The sequence below is a fragment of the Rhinoderma darwinii genome, chromosome 1 (assembly GCF_050947455.1).
Source record: "Rhinoderma darwinii isolate aRhiDar2 chromosome 1, aRhiDar2.hap1, whole genome shotgun sequence".
NCBI classification, from domain to species: Eukaryota; Metazoa; Chordata; class Amphibia; order Anura; family Rhinodermatidae; genus Rhinoderma; species Rhinoderma darwinii.
The window spans coordinates 445,684,921-445,703,869 of NC_134687.1; the positions used below are offsets into that span (position 1 = coordinate 445,684,921).

Below are 18,949 nucleotides of genomic sequence, written 5' to 3' on the forward strand. Positions count from 1 at the left end.
TTCCATTGCTAAGGGTTTCCGTCTGTCTCCGTTCCACCAGGTTTCCTTTTTTTGGCGGAATCAATAGCGCAGTCGACTACGCTCTTGATTCTGCCGAAAAAACGGAAACCTGATGGAACGGAGACAAGCAGAAAGCATTAGCAACGAAAGCATTATCATTGAAAATCAATGGTAATTCAAACGGAAAGCTATAGTATAGGGTTTGGTTTCCGTTCATGGGTTCCCCTGACGGAAAGGTCTGATGGAACCCACGAACGGAACCCCGACAGATGTGAACGAAGCCTTAAATTTGTAGTTTAGATTAGATGGAATAAAAGTGAAAAATATTCATTCCGTAAGTAACCTGAAATTGTAAAAACACACAACACAATGATTTCCACAGATACACAGACATAAAAATGTAAACTTTACATAAACACTAACAAACAGCAACCATTTGATTTTTGGTCAAATCTGCGATACGGTTATCCGGGGACCAAAATATATTATTGCAATGCAAATTTATGTGAAACGTAGTAACTTACTAATTTACTTTGATTAAAAATTATCTACTAAATGGTGCAGTTCAATTGTTCCCAGAAGTCCTGGAGCTTTTCTAATAATGATGACGCTCCGACATGGCCCCACGTGACTGAGGGCTTGCTTCATGTGCTGTTCGTGAACATCACCGCAAGGGGCTGTCACATTGCCTATTGCTTGAGTCCCGAGCAGAGCCTCAGCTAGCACTTTGCTGGGGACTCCAGTCCTGCTCCCGACGTCCATATTTGGTCAATTCAGAGGTTTGCTATAGATGGAGTTCCCGAGCAGCGCATCAGCTGATGCTCTGTCTAGGGACTCCAGCACTTCTGCCCACGTCACTGTTGATATATGGACAATGACGTCGCCGGAGTAGTACTGGAGTCCCCGAGCAGAGCATTAGCTGATGCTCTGCTCGGGAACACCAGCGATAGGAAACCCCTGAAGTCACTGACCATATATGGACAGTGACGTCGGAGGCAGGGCTCTGCAGACGTCACTGTCCATATATAGACAGTGACGTTGGCACAAGTGCTGTAGTCCCCAGGCAAAGCATTAGCTGATGCTCTGCTCGGGAACTCCAGCGATGGCAAACACCTGAATTGACCAAATATGGATGTCGGGAGCAGTGCTGGAGAGCTAAGCAAAGCGATAGGTCATGCTCTGCGCGGGACTCAAGCAATAGCCAATCTGACAGCCCCTTGCGGTCTTGTTCACGAACAGCACATGAAGCAAGCCCTCAGTCATGTGGGGCCGTGTCGGAGCGTCATCATTATTAGAAAAGCTCCAGCACTTCCGGGAACAATTCACGAGCTTTGAACTGCACTATTTAGTACAGAATTTTTAATTAAAAGTATATTAGTAAATTACTTCGTTTCACATAAATATATTATTGCAATTACATTTTTGGTCCCCAGATAACCCCTTTAAGGCTCTTGAAAACGACTGTGTGTGCCACCCGAGTCCCGTCTGTGACTCGTGGAAAGATCCGACATCTATCTTTCCACGGATCGGAGTCGGATCAGTTTTCATGACTCTATTCACCCACTAAAGTGAATGGGTCTGTGAAAACTATCGGGTGCCACTCGGATGCCGTAAAAAACAGCCCGAAAGGCACTCAGTCGTGAGCACTAGGTTTAAAAAAAAAAAAAAAAAAAAGAAAAAGACATCCTTTTGCCCCTGCACAGATCGTGTGGCATACAGGACGAAGGGGAGTAGCAATAGAGTTGTAGAAGAACACTAACAATGTCTCTGCACACAAGACACTAGGCGTTTAGAACATGGTTCTTACACCGCTCTTTTTTTCTACCGACATTCCCCTCCTCCCCAACAACCCCCATTCTGGCCACTGTATAAAAGAAATAAGCCCAATTATGAATGATTGGACTTCTTGTGCAACATTTTCAGATTTGATTATCTTCACAATACATAGCTGCTCCTGCAATTATACAAAGCAACAGAAATACAAAAGATATATAATTGAAAACAATATTTATATATAAATAGAATAAAAAACGAATGAAAAAAAAAATTTGTGCACCTCTTTCAGCTCCTGCTCAATTATTTGCTCCTTGAATGAATACGCTTTATTCTCCCTCTTCATATTTGTCTTTTTTAAATTATCCTGTTGAGCACTAACAAAAAATAAAAACCAGAGAAAAACATTGTTGAAAAAAAACCCCCATCAAAACGTAAACAAAACTATCAAATCGCAAAACCATAACATTACCGAAAAATGTAATTGTATAGAATTATACATTATGTGGAGCCAGATTTTCTATTCGGCACGTGTCTATAGGGTGAATCTCCTCAGGGTCAGGACAGATTATACAGTAGTTTTAATGCAATATGGATAATAAAAATGTAAGTATATTTATAAAGCAATCCATCATTTAGTGGGAGCCGGAGTATCCACCGCCACAGGACTTTGACAAAAGGGAATTTACACGAACTACTGCCCCCTAATATAGTTATTCAAAGTGATCATTACCTATGTAAAATAGATTTGTCATACAGCTCTCCCTCAGGCGTCTGCATGATAGCATACTCTTCTCTGGTAACTTGACACAGGGATGGATTTTGCAGGGACTCCGTTATAATGCCTATCAGCCTAGGAAGAACTCTGTTTGGAGAAATGCGAGACAATGTCCCAGCTGCATTGAGGACCGCCTGAAAAAAAGTAATGGTACTTAGTCATCACAAAGAAATTTAAAAAAAAAATTCCCAGAACGTCTATAAATATTGATCCAAAATCAGACCAGACGCTTGTGCACTAAGAAGTAGGTGCTATCATCATTTTCTATAATATTCTATGATAGTCAAAACAAAGTCCATAAAAACTGCAGGCTCGGGCGCACAATTACCAACAATGTCTATCTTGGTGCAGTTTCTGCTCCTGAACCTCTCATTGAAAGCAGGTGGAGGCAGAAAAAAAACCAGCGCCATGTGGTTCGACGTGGTTTTGGAATTTTTTTTGTTTGCCAAAAACCGCTAGCCTGAGGAAAGACCATCAATATCTTATAACTGTAAACCCCCCTTTAAAGTGGTTATCTCACCATGACAACCCCTTCTTGAAATGAAGCGATCAGCTGTTCTCTCCGAGGGATGTTGCAGCCAGCCACACATTGTAGTATTTCATTGTGGCCATTTAAGAATAATGTTGAAAGGCCATTTATGTTAGGCCTCATGCACACGTCCGTAGGCGTGTGCACGGCCCGTCAATACGGCACGGACGGCCGCGGAGTGTCATCTGCAGGCCGCCTGCAAATCACGGTCCATGCACACGATTTCAGTGAGCCCGGATCGCAAATGCAGCCCTTATAATGACATGTCCTATTTTTTTTGCGGTCCGCGCTCACGGCCAATGCACGGACCACGTAAACCATGGTCGTGTGCATGCGCACGCAATTCATCCACATTTTTGGCCACTGAGTGCGGAGTCTATAATCCGCTTCAGTGGTAATTTGTTGACGCAGGTTTTTTTTGGGGTTTTTTTTTTTTTTTTTTTTACAGTTTTATAAAAACAAAAAAAGTAGTGTTAGGGAGTTAGAGTAGTGGACATTTACGGACGTCCGTTTTGTAAAAATAATACATAGCAGAATTATTTTTTTTTATACAGTTTTAGAGCAAATTTACAGCGTTTTAGTTAGCGTCAGTTAGTGACAGACATTTCGGTTTTTTTAACTGAAGTTCGGTCACTAAATTTTTGATAGCGTAGTGACACAGTTGTAGCTAAATTTTATTTCACAGTTCTATATTGAACTTTCAGTAAATTTCACTCTCCTGAATTTTTATCATCTTTTCTGCTCTTTTTTTTTCCCCCTATAAATTTCATATACACGTGTAAAAGCACAACACACAACCACCTCTATAAAAATAAAATTGAGTATTACACGTGTTGAAGCACTACATACCACCCTAATAAAAATGTCCCAATCATACCAAAGGGTCTATACAGTCGAGGAGGCATACGCCATCCTGGCTTCTGACACGGATTCGGCAAGCGAGGGAGAAGAGGAAATTGCCCCATTCCTCTTTACCTCATGTTCCTCATCCAGTGATGAGTAACCCCCGCAAAAGACACCCCAGGACATCAGCTGAGTCAACCCCACCAAATGAGTGATACCATGTGGAACCCACCCCCTGAAAATTAATTACGATCCTCCCATTCCAGATATCATAGGCCGCTCAGGATTTTGGTTTGAGACTGTAGGCTTCGTAGAAAGTCACTTTTTCAAGCACCTTTTCTCTGAGGATTTTGTTAATTCAATGGTGGCCCAGACAAAATTTATATGCCCAGAAAATTTTAGCCCAAAACCCCACGTCATCATTTGCTAGGTAGACCCCCCCATAGAGGCAGCGGAGATGATGACATTTTGTGGTCTTGTCCTTCATATGGGCCTAGTAAAAAAGCCAGAGATTAGGCTATACTGGAGTACGGACACTTTATACAACACCTCATTATACCACATGGCAATGACCCAGACTAGTTTCAAAATAATTCATAAATGTTTGCATTATAATGATAATGCAGTGACCGCACCGTGATGACCCCATATAGTACCGCAGATTCAAAATCAGGCCAATCATTGATCATTTCTGCACCAAATTTCAAGAAGATTACACCCCCGAAAAGAACATTTCAATAGACGAATCCCTTGTACATTTTAAGGGGAGACTAAAATTCCGCCAATACCTGCCAAGCAAGAGGGCGAGGTATGGAATTAAAATGTACAAGCTGTGTGAGAGCAGCACAGGGTACACAAACAGGTTTAGGGTTTATGAAGGGAAGGACACCAGGATAGAACCTCCAGAATGCCCCCACTTCCTGGGTAGTTAGTGGGTAAATAGTATGGGATTTGGTAAACCCACTGCTGGACCAGGGTTATCACCTTTACACCAGCATCCCATTATTTGAATGCCTCTCCACCAGAAGTACTGCAGATTACGGAATCGTGCGCAAAAGTCAGAAAGGCCTCTCTAAAACACTGGTTGCGCAACCCCTAAGAAAGGGAGAAAGAAGGGCACTACACAGCGATAACATGTTGCTGGTCAAATATAAGGACAAGAGGGACGTCCTTATGTTGACCACAATACACTGTAGCGACAGCACCCCTGTCCCCGTCTGAGCTAGAACTACAGTGACCCCAAAGCCAGATTGCATCCTGGGCTACAATAAGTACACGGGAGGTGTTGATCTCTCGGATTAAGTACTAAAGCCATACAGTGTCCTGCTGAAAACAAAGGTGTGGTACAAAAAGCTGGCCGTGCACATGGTACAGATGGCATTGTATAACTCTTACGTGCTATACCAATGTGCAGGCTGGACAGGGACATTCCTTCAGCTTCAAGAGACGGTTATCAAGACTCTTGTATTTGGGAACCAGGAAGAGGAGGGCCCTAGTACTTCTAGAAGCGATGGTCCACGTATTGTACCAGGGCAACACTTTCCCAGTAAAATCCTTATCACTGATAAAAAGGGAAGGACCCAAAAAAGGTGCAAAGTGTGTTACAAAAGGGGGAGAACATTGTGAAACCTGCCCCGACAAACCTGGCCTGTGTATAAAGGAGCGCTTCAAAGTTTATCACACATCCATGTTTTTTTTATTAAAACATTTTTTTTTTTTTTTTTTAAATCTTCACTATACTCCTAGATAAATTCCTTAATGGGGTGTAGTTTCCCAAATGGAGTCAATTCTGGGGGGTTTCCACGGTTTTGGCCACTCAAGGGCTTTGCAAACATGCGACACGGCCTCCGCAAACCATTCCAGCTAAATTTGAACATCAAATGGCACTCCTTCCCTTTTGAGCCCTGCCGTGTGTCCAAACAGCCGTTTATGACCACATGTGGGGTACGGTTTTACTCGGGAGAAATTGCTTTACAAATGTTGTGGTGCTTTTCTCCTTTAGTCCTTGTGAAAATGAAAACATTTAGCTAAACCTACATTTTATTTGAAAAAATTTAGATTTTCGTTTTCACTGCCTACTTCCAATAATTTCTGCAAAAAACCTGTGGGGTCAAAAATGCTCACTATACCCCTAGATAAATTCCTTGAGTATTGTAGTTTCCCAAATGGGTTCACTTTCGGGGGATTTCCACTGTTTTGGCACCTCAAACCTGACATGGTGTCTAAAAAAATATTCTAATAAAAGGAGGCCCCAAAATCCACTAGGTACTCCTTTGCTTCTGAGGCCGGTGCTTCAGTCCATAAGCAAAGTAGAGCCACATGTGGGATATTTCCTAAAACTGCGGAATCTGGACAATAAATATTGAGTTGCGTTTCTTTGGTAAAACCTTCTTACAAAAAAATAAAAAAATAGATTACAAATTTCTGGAAAAAAAAATAATATTACAATTACAAGCTACTTCACAACTGAACTGGCCCCTGTAAAAACAGCCTTTTAAAATTTTCTTGAAAATGTGAGAAATTGCTGCTAAAATTCTAAGCCTTATAACGTCCTAGAAAAATAAAGGATGTTCAAAACACGATGCCAATCTAAAGAAGACATATGGGGGATGTTAATTAGCAACAATTGTGTGGTATAACTGCCTGTCTTACAAGCGGATACATTTAAATTTAGAAAAATTCTATAATTTTTCACAAAATTTTGGTGTTTTTCACAATTAAATACTGAATGTATCGAGCAAATTTTGCCACATAAAGTGACACGTCAGATTTGAAAAATGAGGCTCTGTCAGGAACGTCAAGTGTGACCAAAGCGGGAAGGGGTTAATATAAACAGTAAAGTCTTCAAACATATACATACACCCTGATGTGATGTGTACTGACCTGGTCACTAGTAGTATTAGAAGTGATTACAGGTAGAAAATCATCAAATTGCTTGTTAATGAATTCAGCAGGGTCAATTTTCAGCTTATACAGAAGATCTACCCACAGGTCTCTGTATGCGGAGGCTGTAGTTACAAATGAAAAACGTTAGAATGGGTAAAGAACCAGTTCATAATTTTTTTTTTTCTACATTGGTCTTCTTCTTACCAACTAATGGGTGGTTTGCCACCACCAGAAGTTCCTGGGCCAGATTTTCTGCTTCTGCAGAGTCCGTCTCCAACCCTGGCACATATGCAAGAACATGAATTGCTTCCTGCAGGATTCTTGGAGATACATGATATTTTCCAGGCTCTGGTACTTCCTCAGAATCCGTGACTAAATGATCAACTGGTACCAGCTACGACAAGTAGAAATATTGCTGTTAAACCTAGTAAGATCGTCTTTAAACTCCAGTCCCAGTGGAGGAATGTATATTTTTCATATACTCTACCTTGTTTGAATTTAGGACAGCCTTCAGGTCAGACAAGAGGCCACGCAACAGCTTTGTACCCCCAAAAGAGGCCAGCAGCTTCTTGATGGTTTGCTGACACTGCTTACGTACTTTCCATGAGCGAGTCAGCAGGACAGTAATCAAAGAATGGTAGTATGGTCTAAAAAAGAAAACCACAGGGACATAAAACCTCGCATACATGGCAGAAAAAACAAATGATCACAAAGCCACCATAAATTGGGAACTTACTGAGCGCGGTTGTCTGGGAACCTGTGGATGTGGTCTAGTAAAAGCCTCTCACATAACTGCAGAAGCGTGCAAAGGCCTAAGGAAGACAAATCATTACAATACAATGAGCATTTTATGAACTACTAGGAGGTACTGAACTTACAGAGAAACTAGTAGGAAAACGGATTCTTAGAATTGATCGTAAGCAAAACACACACACAAAACAAGGCGTCAAATTCAAGGGGAGAGCTGGGTAAAATGAGACCCGTTGGAAGCGAAGGCTTGCAGATTAAATCAAGCGCCATTCAATCAGACAAGCACAGTCAGAACACTATAACCCCAGGTAGGTTTCATTTTTACTTACTCTCCTCAGTTGCCGAAGAAAGAAACTTATCAGAAGTGAAAATCTGTCTCTTATCGTCAGACAGCAATTGCCAAAAGTTGTTCAGCTTGTTATCTGTATTAAAAATAAAAAGAGAAATATTCATTGCACGTAATCTGAAATTGAAAAAAAAAAAAAAAACTTTCTTCACTTATCCAGTATATACGCTTAGTGGCTAATTTAGAAAGAGCTAAGTCCTGGCGTACACTTACCATTCCAATGCACCTGGTTAAAAAAAAAACTGTCCTGGATAATGGTCAATGACCAACTCACCAGCATATTGACAGATACAACAAGATAGATTTAATAAGACTTTTGGTCTAGTTGTTTGTTGTTCTGCTGTAGCCACACTAGTGGACATGTTTACGTCCTCATATTCCATACTTGATTCTAAGGGATGGGATTTGAGGTTTTTTTTTTCTTTTATTCTTTATTTCACTCTCCATTAGATGTCTCAGTTCTAGTGTCTATTATTCTATACTTTAAATGACTAAACTGTAGGTTCAAATATGGAAACATCATTTTGGTAAGGGATCATATTACTTTGTTTTATCTGGTTGTATTTCTCAGCAAGACAGATAACCACGTTGGTCATCGATGTAATTACATTAATTTCCTGTAAAAAAAACCTTTTGTTGTGTTTCTTGAAAAATCAATAAAAACTAGTGAATACTAGATATCACAGAATAATATATAAGCTAGACATCTTATTGGTTATAGTATGTCAACATATGAACAAAATTGGACAGTTTACATTAATCTTTAACCCTTTAATGACCAACCTATTTTAGACCTTAGTGACCAAGCCATTTTTTACGGTTTTCCATCGTCTCATTGAAAGCTATAACTTTTTTATTTTTTTGTCGACCTAGCTGTATAAGGTCTTGGATTTTGCAGGACAAGTTGTAATTTTTAATAGCCCCATTTTGGGGTACGCAGAATTTATGAACTTTTTTTTTGGGGGGGGGGGGGAATAGAAAAAAAACTGCAATTTTGCCAATTTTTTTGCGTCCTAAATTTACGCTGTTTACCGTGTGGTATAAATAACACAAAAACTTTATTCAGCGGGTTGTTGCGATTGTAACGATACCAAATTTATATAGACTTTGTATGTTTTACTACTTCTACACAGTTTTTTCTAAATTGTTTGTTTTTGTGTCTCCGTATTTGAAGAGCCATAACTTTTTTATTGTTTCGCCGATGCAATTGTATGAGGGCTTTTTTTTGCGGGAAGACTTGTAGTTTTTATCGGTACCATTTTGGAGTAGATGCGACTTTTTGATCACTTTTTATCACATTTTTTTAAAGGCAGGATTCAAAGAAAACAACAATTTTTGCAAGTTTTTTTTATTTTATTTTTTACGGCGTTCACCGTGCGGGTTAAATAATGTAATAGGTTTATAGTCGGGGTCGTTACGGACACGGCGATACCAAATATGTGTAACTTTTTTACTTTATTTTGTTTTTTAATAATAAAGCAGTTTGTAAGGGGGAAAAGTGGGTTTTTCATTTTTTTTTTTTCACTTTTTTTTACTAGTCCCACTAGGGGACTTCACTATGCGATTATCCGATCGCATTTATAATACACTGCAATACCTCTGTATTGCAGTGTATTATGCCTGTCCGTGTAAAACGGACAGGCATCTGCTAGGTCATGCCAGAGGCATTAGTGGCCGCCGTAAAAACACTATGGGGCGGTCACTAACTGGTTAATATTAATCTTCATATAAAGTAATTATCTTTAAAAAATAAATTGCACTAGTTATCTTTTACTGATCCAAAAGGTACATCAGGTACTATAGCTGCATTCACAATTTTGCTGGTTGTTATTGGATATTAGAGATTTCAGCTTTAAGGTTTGCAGAATTGTAGATGCAGCTCTAGACTATAACACTAGATCAAACTGAAGATCAGAGATCAGCAGTCATTAGTGTAAACAATAATAAGACATTGCATGTAAATGAATTCAGTCTGTGCATACACACTATATGGACAAAAGTATTGGGACAGCTACACATTACACCTACAGGAACTTATGACATCCCATAGGCATTAATATGGAGTTGGTTCCCCCTTTGCAGCTAAAACAGCTTCCGCTCTTCTGGGAAGGCTTTCTACATGATTTTGGAGAGCGTCTGTGGGAATTTTTGCCCATTAATCCAGAAAAGCATTTGTGAGGTGAAACCCTGATGTTGGATGAGAGGCCCTGGCTCGCAATCTTTGTTCTAGTTCATTCCAAAGGTGTTGGATGGGGTCGTGGTCAGGGCTCTGTACGGGCCAGTCAAGTTCTTCCACATCAAACCCACCAAACCAAACCAAACCTTATGGACCTTGCTTTTTGCACTGGGGCACATTAATGCTGGAACAAAAAAGGGTCTTCTCCAAACTGTCCCCAACAAAGAAAAGCATACAATTGTCCAAAATGTCTTGGTATGCTGCAGCATTAAGATTTGCCTTTACTGGAACTAAGGGGCCTAGGTCAACCCATTCTTTCACAAATGTTTGTAATGGCAGACTACATGGCTAGGAGCTTGGTTTTAAACACCTGTGGCAATGGGACGGAATGCTATACCTGAATACAATGATTAAGTGGTGTGTCCCAATACCTTTGTCCATATAGTCTACCTTCTATGGCTGGGTTCACATGTTGCATTTTTGAACGGTTGGGGAGAAAATTGCAACTAAAAAAAAATGCATGCATTTTAATTACCCGTGCATTTTACAGAGTGTTTCAGCTGTAATCTGGTTTGAAGTGTACTAGTCATAGGTTTTCAACTGAAACACTTTGTAAAATGCATGATTAAATTAAAAATGCAACAAAAACGCAACATTTGAACCCAGCCTAAAAGGCAAACTGCAATACGTAGCGTTCAAAAAGATGACCATTTCCTTTTCACGCACCTGAAGAGCAAGTTTTAGAAGTGAAATCTCTACTAGCTTCTTTAGATAATAAGAGGGTGACAGAAAACGATACACATGCTATCTTACCAATTTGACTTTCAGTGAGGGAAATCCTGCATACAAGCACAGCGGCAGCCAGAGCTTCTGGTAACAAGGATATCTGTGCACTTTGAGCTGCGGCCTTTTCCACCGTTTGAATCAAAAGTGGTAAAAGTGCCAAAGCTTGTCCCAGTGTATCCCCTGCAAAACAGGAAAGCCTCTAATCCATCACTTATTTCTGTATATCCAAACTTTACACAAATATACATAAAGCGGTCGTTTAAGGTCTAGTTGTGTAATGATGGGGTAGGGAGACAGACAGGTGAGCCCTAATCTATACGCCATGCAGTCCCTGCCTACTTGCAACGACCCGCCCTAGGCGACGGTGTACAACTGGGCGACGGTCCCTACACTCAATAGGTGCACGACAGACAAACAGACAAGGGTACAAAGAAGCCGGGGAAATTGCCCACGGGAACACCGTGAGCAACAAGCGAGGTGAACGAGCCAGTCAAACCAGGAGATGAGCGAGGTACAAAACGCAGAGCAGAAGAGTAGTCAGTAAGGCCTCATGCACACGACCGTAAAAACTCCTGTTATTACGGGTCGTAATTACGACCCGTAATAACGGGCTCATAGACTTCTATTGGCGACGGGTGCCTTCCCGTTTTCTCACGGGAAGGTGCCCGTGCCGTTGAAAAAGATAGAACATGTCCTATTTCAGGCCGTAATAACGGCACGGACAGTCCATAGAAGTCTATGGAGCTCTCGTAATGACGGGTGGCTACATGTGTGCACCCGTCATTACGGCAGCGTTGCTAAGCGACGTCAGTAAATAGTCACTGTCCAGGGAGCTGAAAGAGTTAACTGATCGGCAGTAACTCTTTCAGCACCCTGGACAGTGACTACCGATCAGTATAAACCTGTAAAAAATAAAAAACGTTCATACTTACCGAGAACTTCCTGCTTCCTCCAGTCCGGTCTCCCGCCCGTTGCCTTGGTGACGCGTCCCTCTCGACATCCGGCCCGACGTCCTGGATGACGTTTCAGGCCATGTGACCGCTGCAGCCAATCACAGGTCAATCACAGGCTGCAGCGGTCACATGGACTGCCGCGTCATCCAGGGATGTCGGGCTGGATGTGAAGAGAGGGACGCGTCACCAAGACAACGGCCGGGTAAGTATGAATTTCTTTAACTTTTATTACAGAAAAGGCTGTCCCTTCTCTCTATCCTGCACTGATAGAGAGAAGGGGCTGCCGATTAGTGCAGTGCTATTTTGCCGCCAAAAACGTGCCTGTAAATACGGGTGGAATACGGGTGACACCGGACCCATATTTACGGGCACGGGTTCGTAAATACTGGTGCAAAACGGGTGGAATACGTGTGACACCGAACCCGTATTTACGCCAGTATTTACGGGTGGGAAAAAATACGGTCGTGTGCATGAGGCCTTAGCCGAGGTCAAACAAGCAGAGGATCAGTAGTTCAAGAAGCTGCAGCAGGGCCAGGAAACCTGGAGAGAAGAATCACAAGCAAAGGAGGAACAGGAAAGGCAGGTATAAATAGACAGAGGGCAGGAGCTAGCTCCGTCTGGCCAGGCTGTGATAGGCTCTCCCACTCCTAAGCCTGCCATCCTGGGTGGTGGAAGATGGAGTCAGTCTCACAGACATAGGAGCAGGTGCAGACTGATTACCTATGGGCGTTGACACAGAAGCTGTGTCTGGCAGATCCTTTACAAGTGGTGTGTGAATCCAGAGAAGTGCTGATGGGTGAAAGTATTTGAACTTACCCTTGAATGATACCAGCATACATTGGCAATATGAATGTCTCACTCCAGATGTGCTGGTCTTTAGAGAAGCAGCTTTCTGAAACCATTCTATAAGTTTCTTAGGAACTTCGGTAGTGAATTTCTGGCACCACTGAGTGAGCACCGAAACAGCATGAATAAGAGTTCCTTCATGAACTGCAAAAAAATAAATAAAAGCATTACAAAGAGGCATTTCCCAGACTATACATAATACATAAATTTAAAAAATGGGGTTATGGCTGTAAAATAAACTAGTTGCACACTGGCCCCAAGCCGTATTTTCTTGTACTTTAACGGATTAACCCTTTCGCTTGCAAGGGTTTCTGGACACTGCATCGGTGGTAGCCAGGACAATTTTCACTCTTGACACGTACAAGTATAAAACTCACATTGCCATATATTCTCCTCAAAGTAGAAACCAAACGTTTTAAAGTACACTCACAGGGAGGTTGTTCCAAACATCTTTGAGAACTACATAGAGATCTTCTGTGGATGTAGGCTTCCTCAAATCCTTCTGTTTCTTCATGTAGTCCCAGACAGACATGATGTTGTGGAGATAATGGCTCTGTGGGGGCCCTATTATCACTTCCAGGGCTCCTTGTTCTTCTTTACACTGAAGATAGTTCTTCGTGTCATTGGCTGTATGTTTGGGGTCTTTGTTCTGCTGCAGAATACATTTGGAGCCAATCGGGAGCCTCACTGATGGTATTGTATGATGGATAAGTATCTGCCTGTATTTTTCAGTATAACATTAATCCTGACCAAATCCCCAACTCTATTTGCTGAAATGCAGCCCCAGACTTGTAAGGAACCTCCACCACGCTTCACTGTTGCCTGCACAGTCATTATTGTACCGCTCTCTAGCCCTTCGACGAACATACTGCCTTGTTACAGCCAAATATTTCACATTAGGATTCATCAGTCCGGAGCACCTGCTGCCATTTTCTGCACCTTCCAGTTCCTATGTTTTCCTGCATAGTTGAGTCGTTTGGCCTTGTTTCCACGTCGAAAGTATGGCTTTTTGGCCGAAAATTCTTCCATCAAGACTAATTCTGGCAAAACTTCTCGGAATAGTAGATGGGTGTACCAGGGTCCCACTGGTTTTTGCCAATTTTGAGCTGATGGCACTGCTGGACATCTTCCGATTTTGAAGGGAAGTTAGTATGAGGTGTCTTTGATCTGTTGGACTGTTTCCTTGGCTGACCATTGTGTCTACGGACCTCAACATTGCGCATTTCTTTGTGCTTCTTCAAAAGAGCTTGAACAGCACATCTTGAGTCTGCTTTGAAATCTTTGTCTGGGAGAGACCTTGCCGCTGCAGTATTGCACATCAACATGACCTTGTGTCATGTTGATGTGCGCAGTATTGCCATGGTTGACATGTGACATGAAACGGTCTTCCACAACTTCACCTTTGTAGCAGAGTTTGGCTGTTCCTCACCCAGTTTTAAGTCTCATACGCAGTTGTTTCTGTTACAGTTAATGACTGTTTCAACCTACATATGAAAATGATGATCATGATCACCTGTTTGGTATAATTGGTTAATCCTACACCTGAATATAAGCCTACAAAATCCATGACTGTGCAAGTGTACTAAAGGCATCACACCAAATATTGATTTAAATTAGATTTTTCTTCTGTTAATTCCCTTTGTATTTCTTCAATTGATAAAACAACACTATGTCTGAAAGCATTCTTACTTTGCAGCATTTTTCCACAACTGCATAAAATGTTTGCACAGTACTGTATAGATGCATGACAAATACCGAACAAAATCAGATATCTTTTGAAAAGTTTGTCTGTCGCTGTCGGATGCAGTCGTTGGAAAGTCGTTCATGACCGAAGACAGATCTGCATTCCATCGACAGAAGTCCAGGAAAGGTCAGAAAACAAGGTTGAGATAAGTCTGCAATTTGTAATTTTAACTTATGGATTTGTCGTCTAGAAGGAGAACCTTCACAGATCAACCATGAATGACCAGTCATTCCGTAGATGGCTAGTTTTAGCCCAGTCTTCTAGTTAAGTCCTTCCCTTTCCAGAACACCAGTGGAGGATGACCGAGCCAAGTTGTGAAAGCCCCACGTTTCGCTGACAAATTTCTACAAGATTATTTTATTCAGGAGCTTGCATAGACCCTTGTAGATGGATGAATAGTGAAGCCTTTACAGTTTATTTTTTCATTTTCATTTATTTTTTTAACAATGGTCATTCCATGTATAGGCATCTTTAGACAACACACTAGACTCATAGTCTCCAACCCGTGGCTTACAAAATGTAATTAAAGTGACTGAAAACTGAGATGTGGGGAAAAACAAGCCCAGAAAGCAGAGGAGACATTAGAGGGTTTTTATTAGTCTTATATTTATCTGTTTCTCACAACATAACAACGTACCATTCCAATAAGGATATATAGACTTTTTATGCTCACTGCGGATGCAAGCATGCAAAATAAACCTAGTCAAATAACACAATGTTGCTAAATAAAAACATTCTTACCTTCCTGTTGAAGAAAAGGAATAAACAATTCTGAAATGGTCTTGCTCAGCTCCTGACTTGAGGTGCCAGAAACAGCATGGCGGCTTAAAGCACCAATCCCTTAAAACAAAAACAACAAATACTGTCCGGAAATACTATTTAGCAAAATGGTTTTAACATATAATGACCAAATGACCATAACAAAGAAACTGCACAAAAAAAGGATTTCCAAGACCTGTTTCAACAACAAAAAAACTCCAGTAGCAGCAGGACCGTATGTATTTTCATACAGTTTGTGTCAAGTTAAACGTTCAAATAGTAGGGCAGCTGCTTGCTGCATCACTACCATCACACATTTGTCTTCTATTCGAAAGGATAGATGCCAAATGTTAGATAACAGGCGGCTCCATAGCTGATCACCGTTTCTTATAACAAGCACGTTTCAAGAGGAGTTGAAAGTAGTGCTGTCCAGCATGCTTGCTGCTGCTGCTCCCTACAAGTATACCGGAGACATGAAAACAGTGAGAGCACGCAAGAGTTTTGTTCTTTCTTGCCAAAAAAGAATGGAGAAATAGCGTGTATGCTCAAATGTAGCTCCATACAACACCTCCTCACCTCAGGAGTGTTGGTGAGGAGGAGCGGGGCACCGGTGATTGGTAGGGGTGACACTGGTGGGCTCCCAGTCATCTAACATTATGTACCTAATGTTGTGGATGGTAAATGTTATTAAAGGTGAAACCCCTTTAATGTCATACCTGATAGGGAAAGGTTATTTAATAAGACTCTCAATAAAGGTTTCATAACATTTTCTAACATTGTTATTTTAACAGTACCTGCTAAAGGTAACAAAAGATAAGCTTTGGGTTGAAAGAGAAACTAACATTTAGGGCTTATTCAGACGAACGTATAATACGTCCGTGCTACTCGCGTGATTTTCACGCGCTTCGCACGGACCTATGTTAGTCAATGGGGCCGTCCGTGATTTTCACGCGTCGTACGTCTGCTGCGTAAAACTAACGACATGTACTATATTTGCCCATTTTTCGCGCATCACGCACCTATTGAAGTCAATGGGTGCGTGAAAACCGCGCACGGCACACGGAGGCACTTCCGTGGGATGAGCGTGATGCGCGCTACCGTAGTCAAAACTATGAATGAAAACAGAAAAGCACCACGTGCTTTTCGGTTTACAAACATAAAAACGGAGTGTCATAATGATGGCGGCTGCGCGAAAATCACGCAGCCACGCATCATACGCTGCTGACATACGGAGCTTTTATGCGTGCAAAACGCACACGCTCGTGTGAATCCGGCCTTAGAATTAGGGCTCATTTGAGATCTATGCTTTAGGATCCTGAATATGCTCCCCATAATAATCTGGCCCCTGCTGCAATGCATGCTGTATCGCAAAAGCTATTCTCTAGGGTAGAATACTACAGAAAAACAGAGATGTAGAGGCACCACATGGGAGACACATGAACTGCAACACAGGTTCATACAGAAGACCCAATTTGCAATCCACTTGCCTGTGTGTCTCCATTCACCATGAAAAGGAATAGGAAGATTTACCTGAAAGAATGCATATCTTTTGAGCCACAGCAGTGAGCTTTCCTTCTGAACCTGAAATATATTGTTATATCATATTAGAATAAAAATATATTGTTATTTCTCCTTACTAAAAAGTAAAAATGTATGTATATTTGTTTCTCACCTCCCAGGATCGCAAACAAATGCTTTCCCAATGCCTCAACAGCAGCTGGGTCACTGCACTGATGGGCCAGGTTCTGCAAAGCCATCACTGCTCCATCCATAAGCTGTGGGTTGTTAGACTTCAATTGCCCTTAAGAAGAAAAAAATGGACCTTTTGAAATATTTTCCAAGGTTTCATTTAACCCTTAAAATACACATTAAATGTCAGCGAGTATGGCGGCCTCTTAACTCTACACCCTGAAGTCTGCTACTGAAGATATGAAAATCAGGAATTTGGGATTTTAACATACCCGATCCTTTTCTATGCCAGTAGCAGCTTGTCTCCCTCTCCTATTGGAAATTTGCCACTATGAACTTAGCGTTAGCCTGGTCCAGCCACAAAACTAGATCAACAAATTCCCAGTGCAGAACCACTTTAAAGAAGCACTCCAGCAATTATTGTTTTTACCCATATAGCGCAGCATAGACTGTTATTAAAGAATAATGTGGAGGCTCTTGCGTATACCAGTTATATACCATCTTGGTTCCTTCTCCCCCTCTGATATGGTTTCCCTAATGATTTTGGCTTGGCAGAGGGGACGGAGTCTCACTACACTGCACTTGCTCTGCGTCCATTCCTATGTATCTCTATCTTGTCCCCTCTGCATTCTGCCAGTGATAGATTTCTCCAGTCCTTGCAAGCAGGAGACAGGGGAGAGCAGCATCTTATACAAATACACTGGACTCTCTGCACACAGTACACACAGATAATATGGACAGCTGGTGTGAGTCGGTTGTGGGGGGGGGGGGGGGGGGTTATAAGGCTGCAGCTAATCATTGTAGGGACTCACCTAATATATCACTTCACTCCTGGTCCCTTAGATAGGCCAAATATTATCTCTTCAGTACTATGTGTGGGGACATACAGAGGAACAGGGAGGGGGGAGCTGGGTGGGGAAGAGTCTCAGAGCTGTAATCTTGTAGTTCACAGGAAGTCACCTTCACAGGGGAGAGTGACCTCCTGTCTACACAAGAGATCATGGTCTAGTCAGGTGGTCAGACTGAGATCACATGACACAGCTGCCCATAATGAAAGGGTTCAAAACGTATGGACGAAACGGAGCTGGGAGGAAATAAATGACACTGCTAGAATATTGCTAGTTGGTTAGCATGTGTGCAAAAAAAAAAAAAAAAAAAAAAAAAAAATTGCTGGAGTGCTTCTTTAACTGGTTGCCGACACAGGACGAGTATGCTCGTCCTGAGCGGCGAGCACTTCGCGCATTAGGACGAGCATTCTCGTCCTGTGCGACAGCCATCTCTGCGTGCGATCGAGAGCGGGGCAACGGCTGTAATACACAGCCACGGCCCCGCTCTGACAGCGGAGAGAAGAGAAACATCTTCTCTCCGCCGTTAACCCTTTGAACGCCGCGATGAAAGCTAATCACGGCGTTCAAAGAGGGGGGACTGCACATTGATCGCGTCACAGAAAATAACTGTGACGAGATCAAAGCCCACAACTCATATGGGCAGACAGCCCAGGGTCCATTGAAGGACCCCAGGGCTGTCTGAACATATTTCCTGTTGTTAGGGTATACTGAGGTCTGCCCAAACAACTGCCTGTGTATAATCAGTACACAGGCTAATGTACTGGCATATAGATCTATGCCAGTACATTGCAGTTACAAAATAAAAATCCAAATGATAAATCCCTCTATGGGATTAAAAAAAAAAGTTAAATGAATGTAAAAAAAAAAAAGATAAATAAATAAAGTTTAAAAAAATACACACATTTTTTTATACTAAATAAAACTTTTTAAAATAGAAGTCCCAAAACATGAAATAATATAGACCTATTTGGTATCGCCACGACCGTAACAACCTGTACAACAAATGTATAACATTATTTATGATGATCGGTGTATGGTGTAAAAAAAAAAAATATTAAAACTGCAGCGGAACTGCTTTTTTTTCTCCATTTTCGCCCAAAAATTTTTTTTATAGAAATTAAAGGATAATGTATTTGTACCAAAAAATGGTACCTACATAAAGTACAACTCGTCCCGCAAAAAACAAAGTCTCATGCAACTACGTCGTACAAAAAAATAAAAAAAGTTATGAGCGTCGGGATGC

The 18,949-nt window shown here is 41.5% G+C and overlaps 1 protein-coding gene across 2 annotated transcripts in view; it reads right to left on the reverse strand.

Moving 5' to 3' along the window:
• GCN1 (GCN1 activator of EIF2AK4) overlaps positions 1-18,949 on the reverse strand; it is a 59,795-nt gene that overhangs the window by 23,866 nt on the left and 16,980 nt on the right. For both annotated transcript variants that reach the window (XM_075831174.1, XM_075831166.1), the window contains exons 11-22: positions 16,842-16,970; positions 16,700-16,750; positions 15,152-15,250; positions 12,637-12,810; positions 10,895-11,047; positions 7,889-7,981; positions 7,546-7,621; positions 7,297-7,456; positions 7,014-7,203; positions 6,807-6,931; positions 2,507-2,685; positions 2,057-2,150 (exon numbers count right to left, since the gene is read on the reverse strand). In XM_075831174.1, the coding sequence (XP_075687289.1) occupies positions 2,057-2,150; positions 2,507-2,685; positions 6,807-6,931; positions 7,014-7,203; positions 7,297-7,456; positions 7,546-7,621; positions 7,889-7,981; positions 10,895-11,047; positions 12,637-12,810; positions 15,152-15,250; positions 16,700-16,750; positions 16,842-16,970 (1,523 nt within the window). The remainder of the gene's footprint in view (positions 1-2,056; positions 2,151-2,506; positions 2,686-6,806; positions 6,932-7,013; positions 7,204-7,296; positions 7,457-7,545; positions 7,622-7,888; positions 7,982-10,894; positions 11,048-12,636; positions 12,811-15,151; positions 15,251-16,699; positions 16,751-16,841; positions 16,971-18,949) is intronic.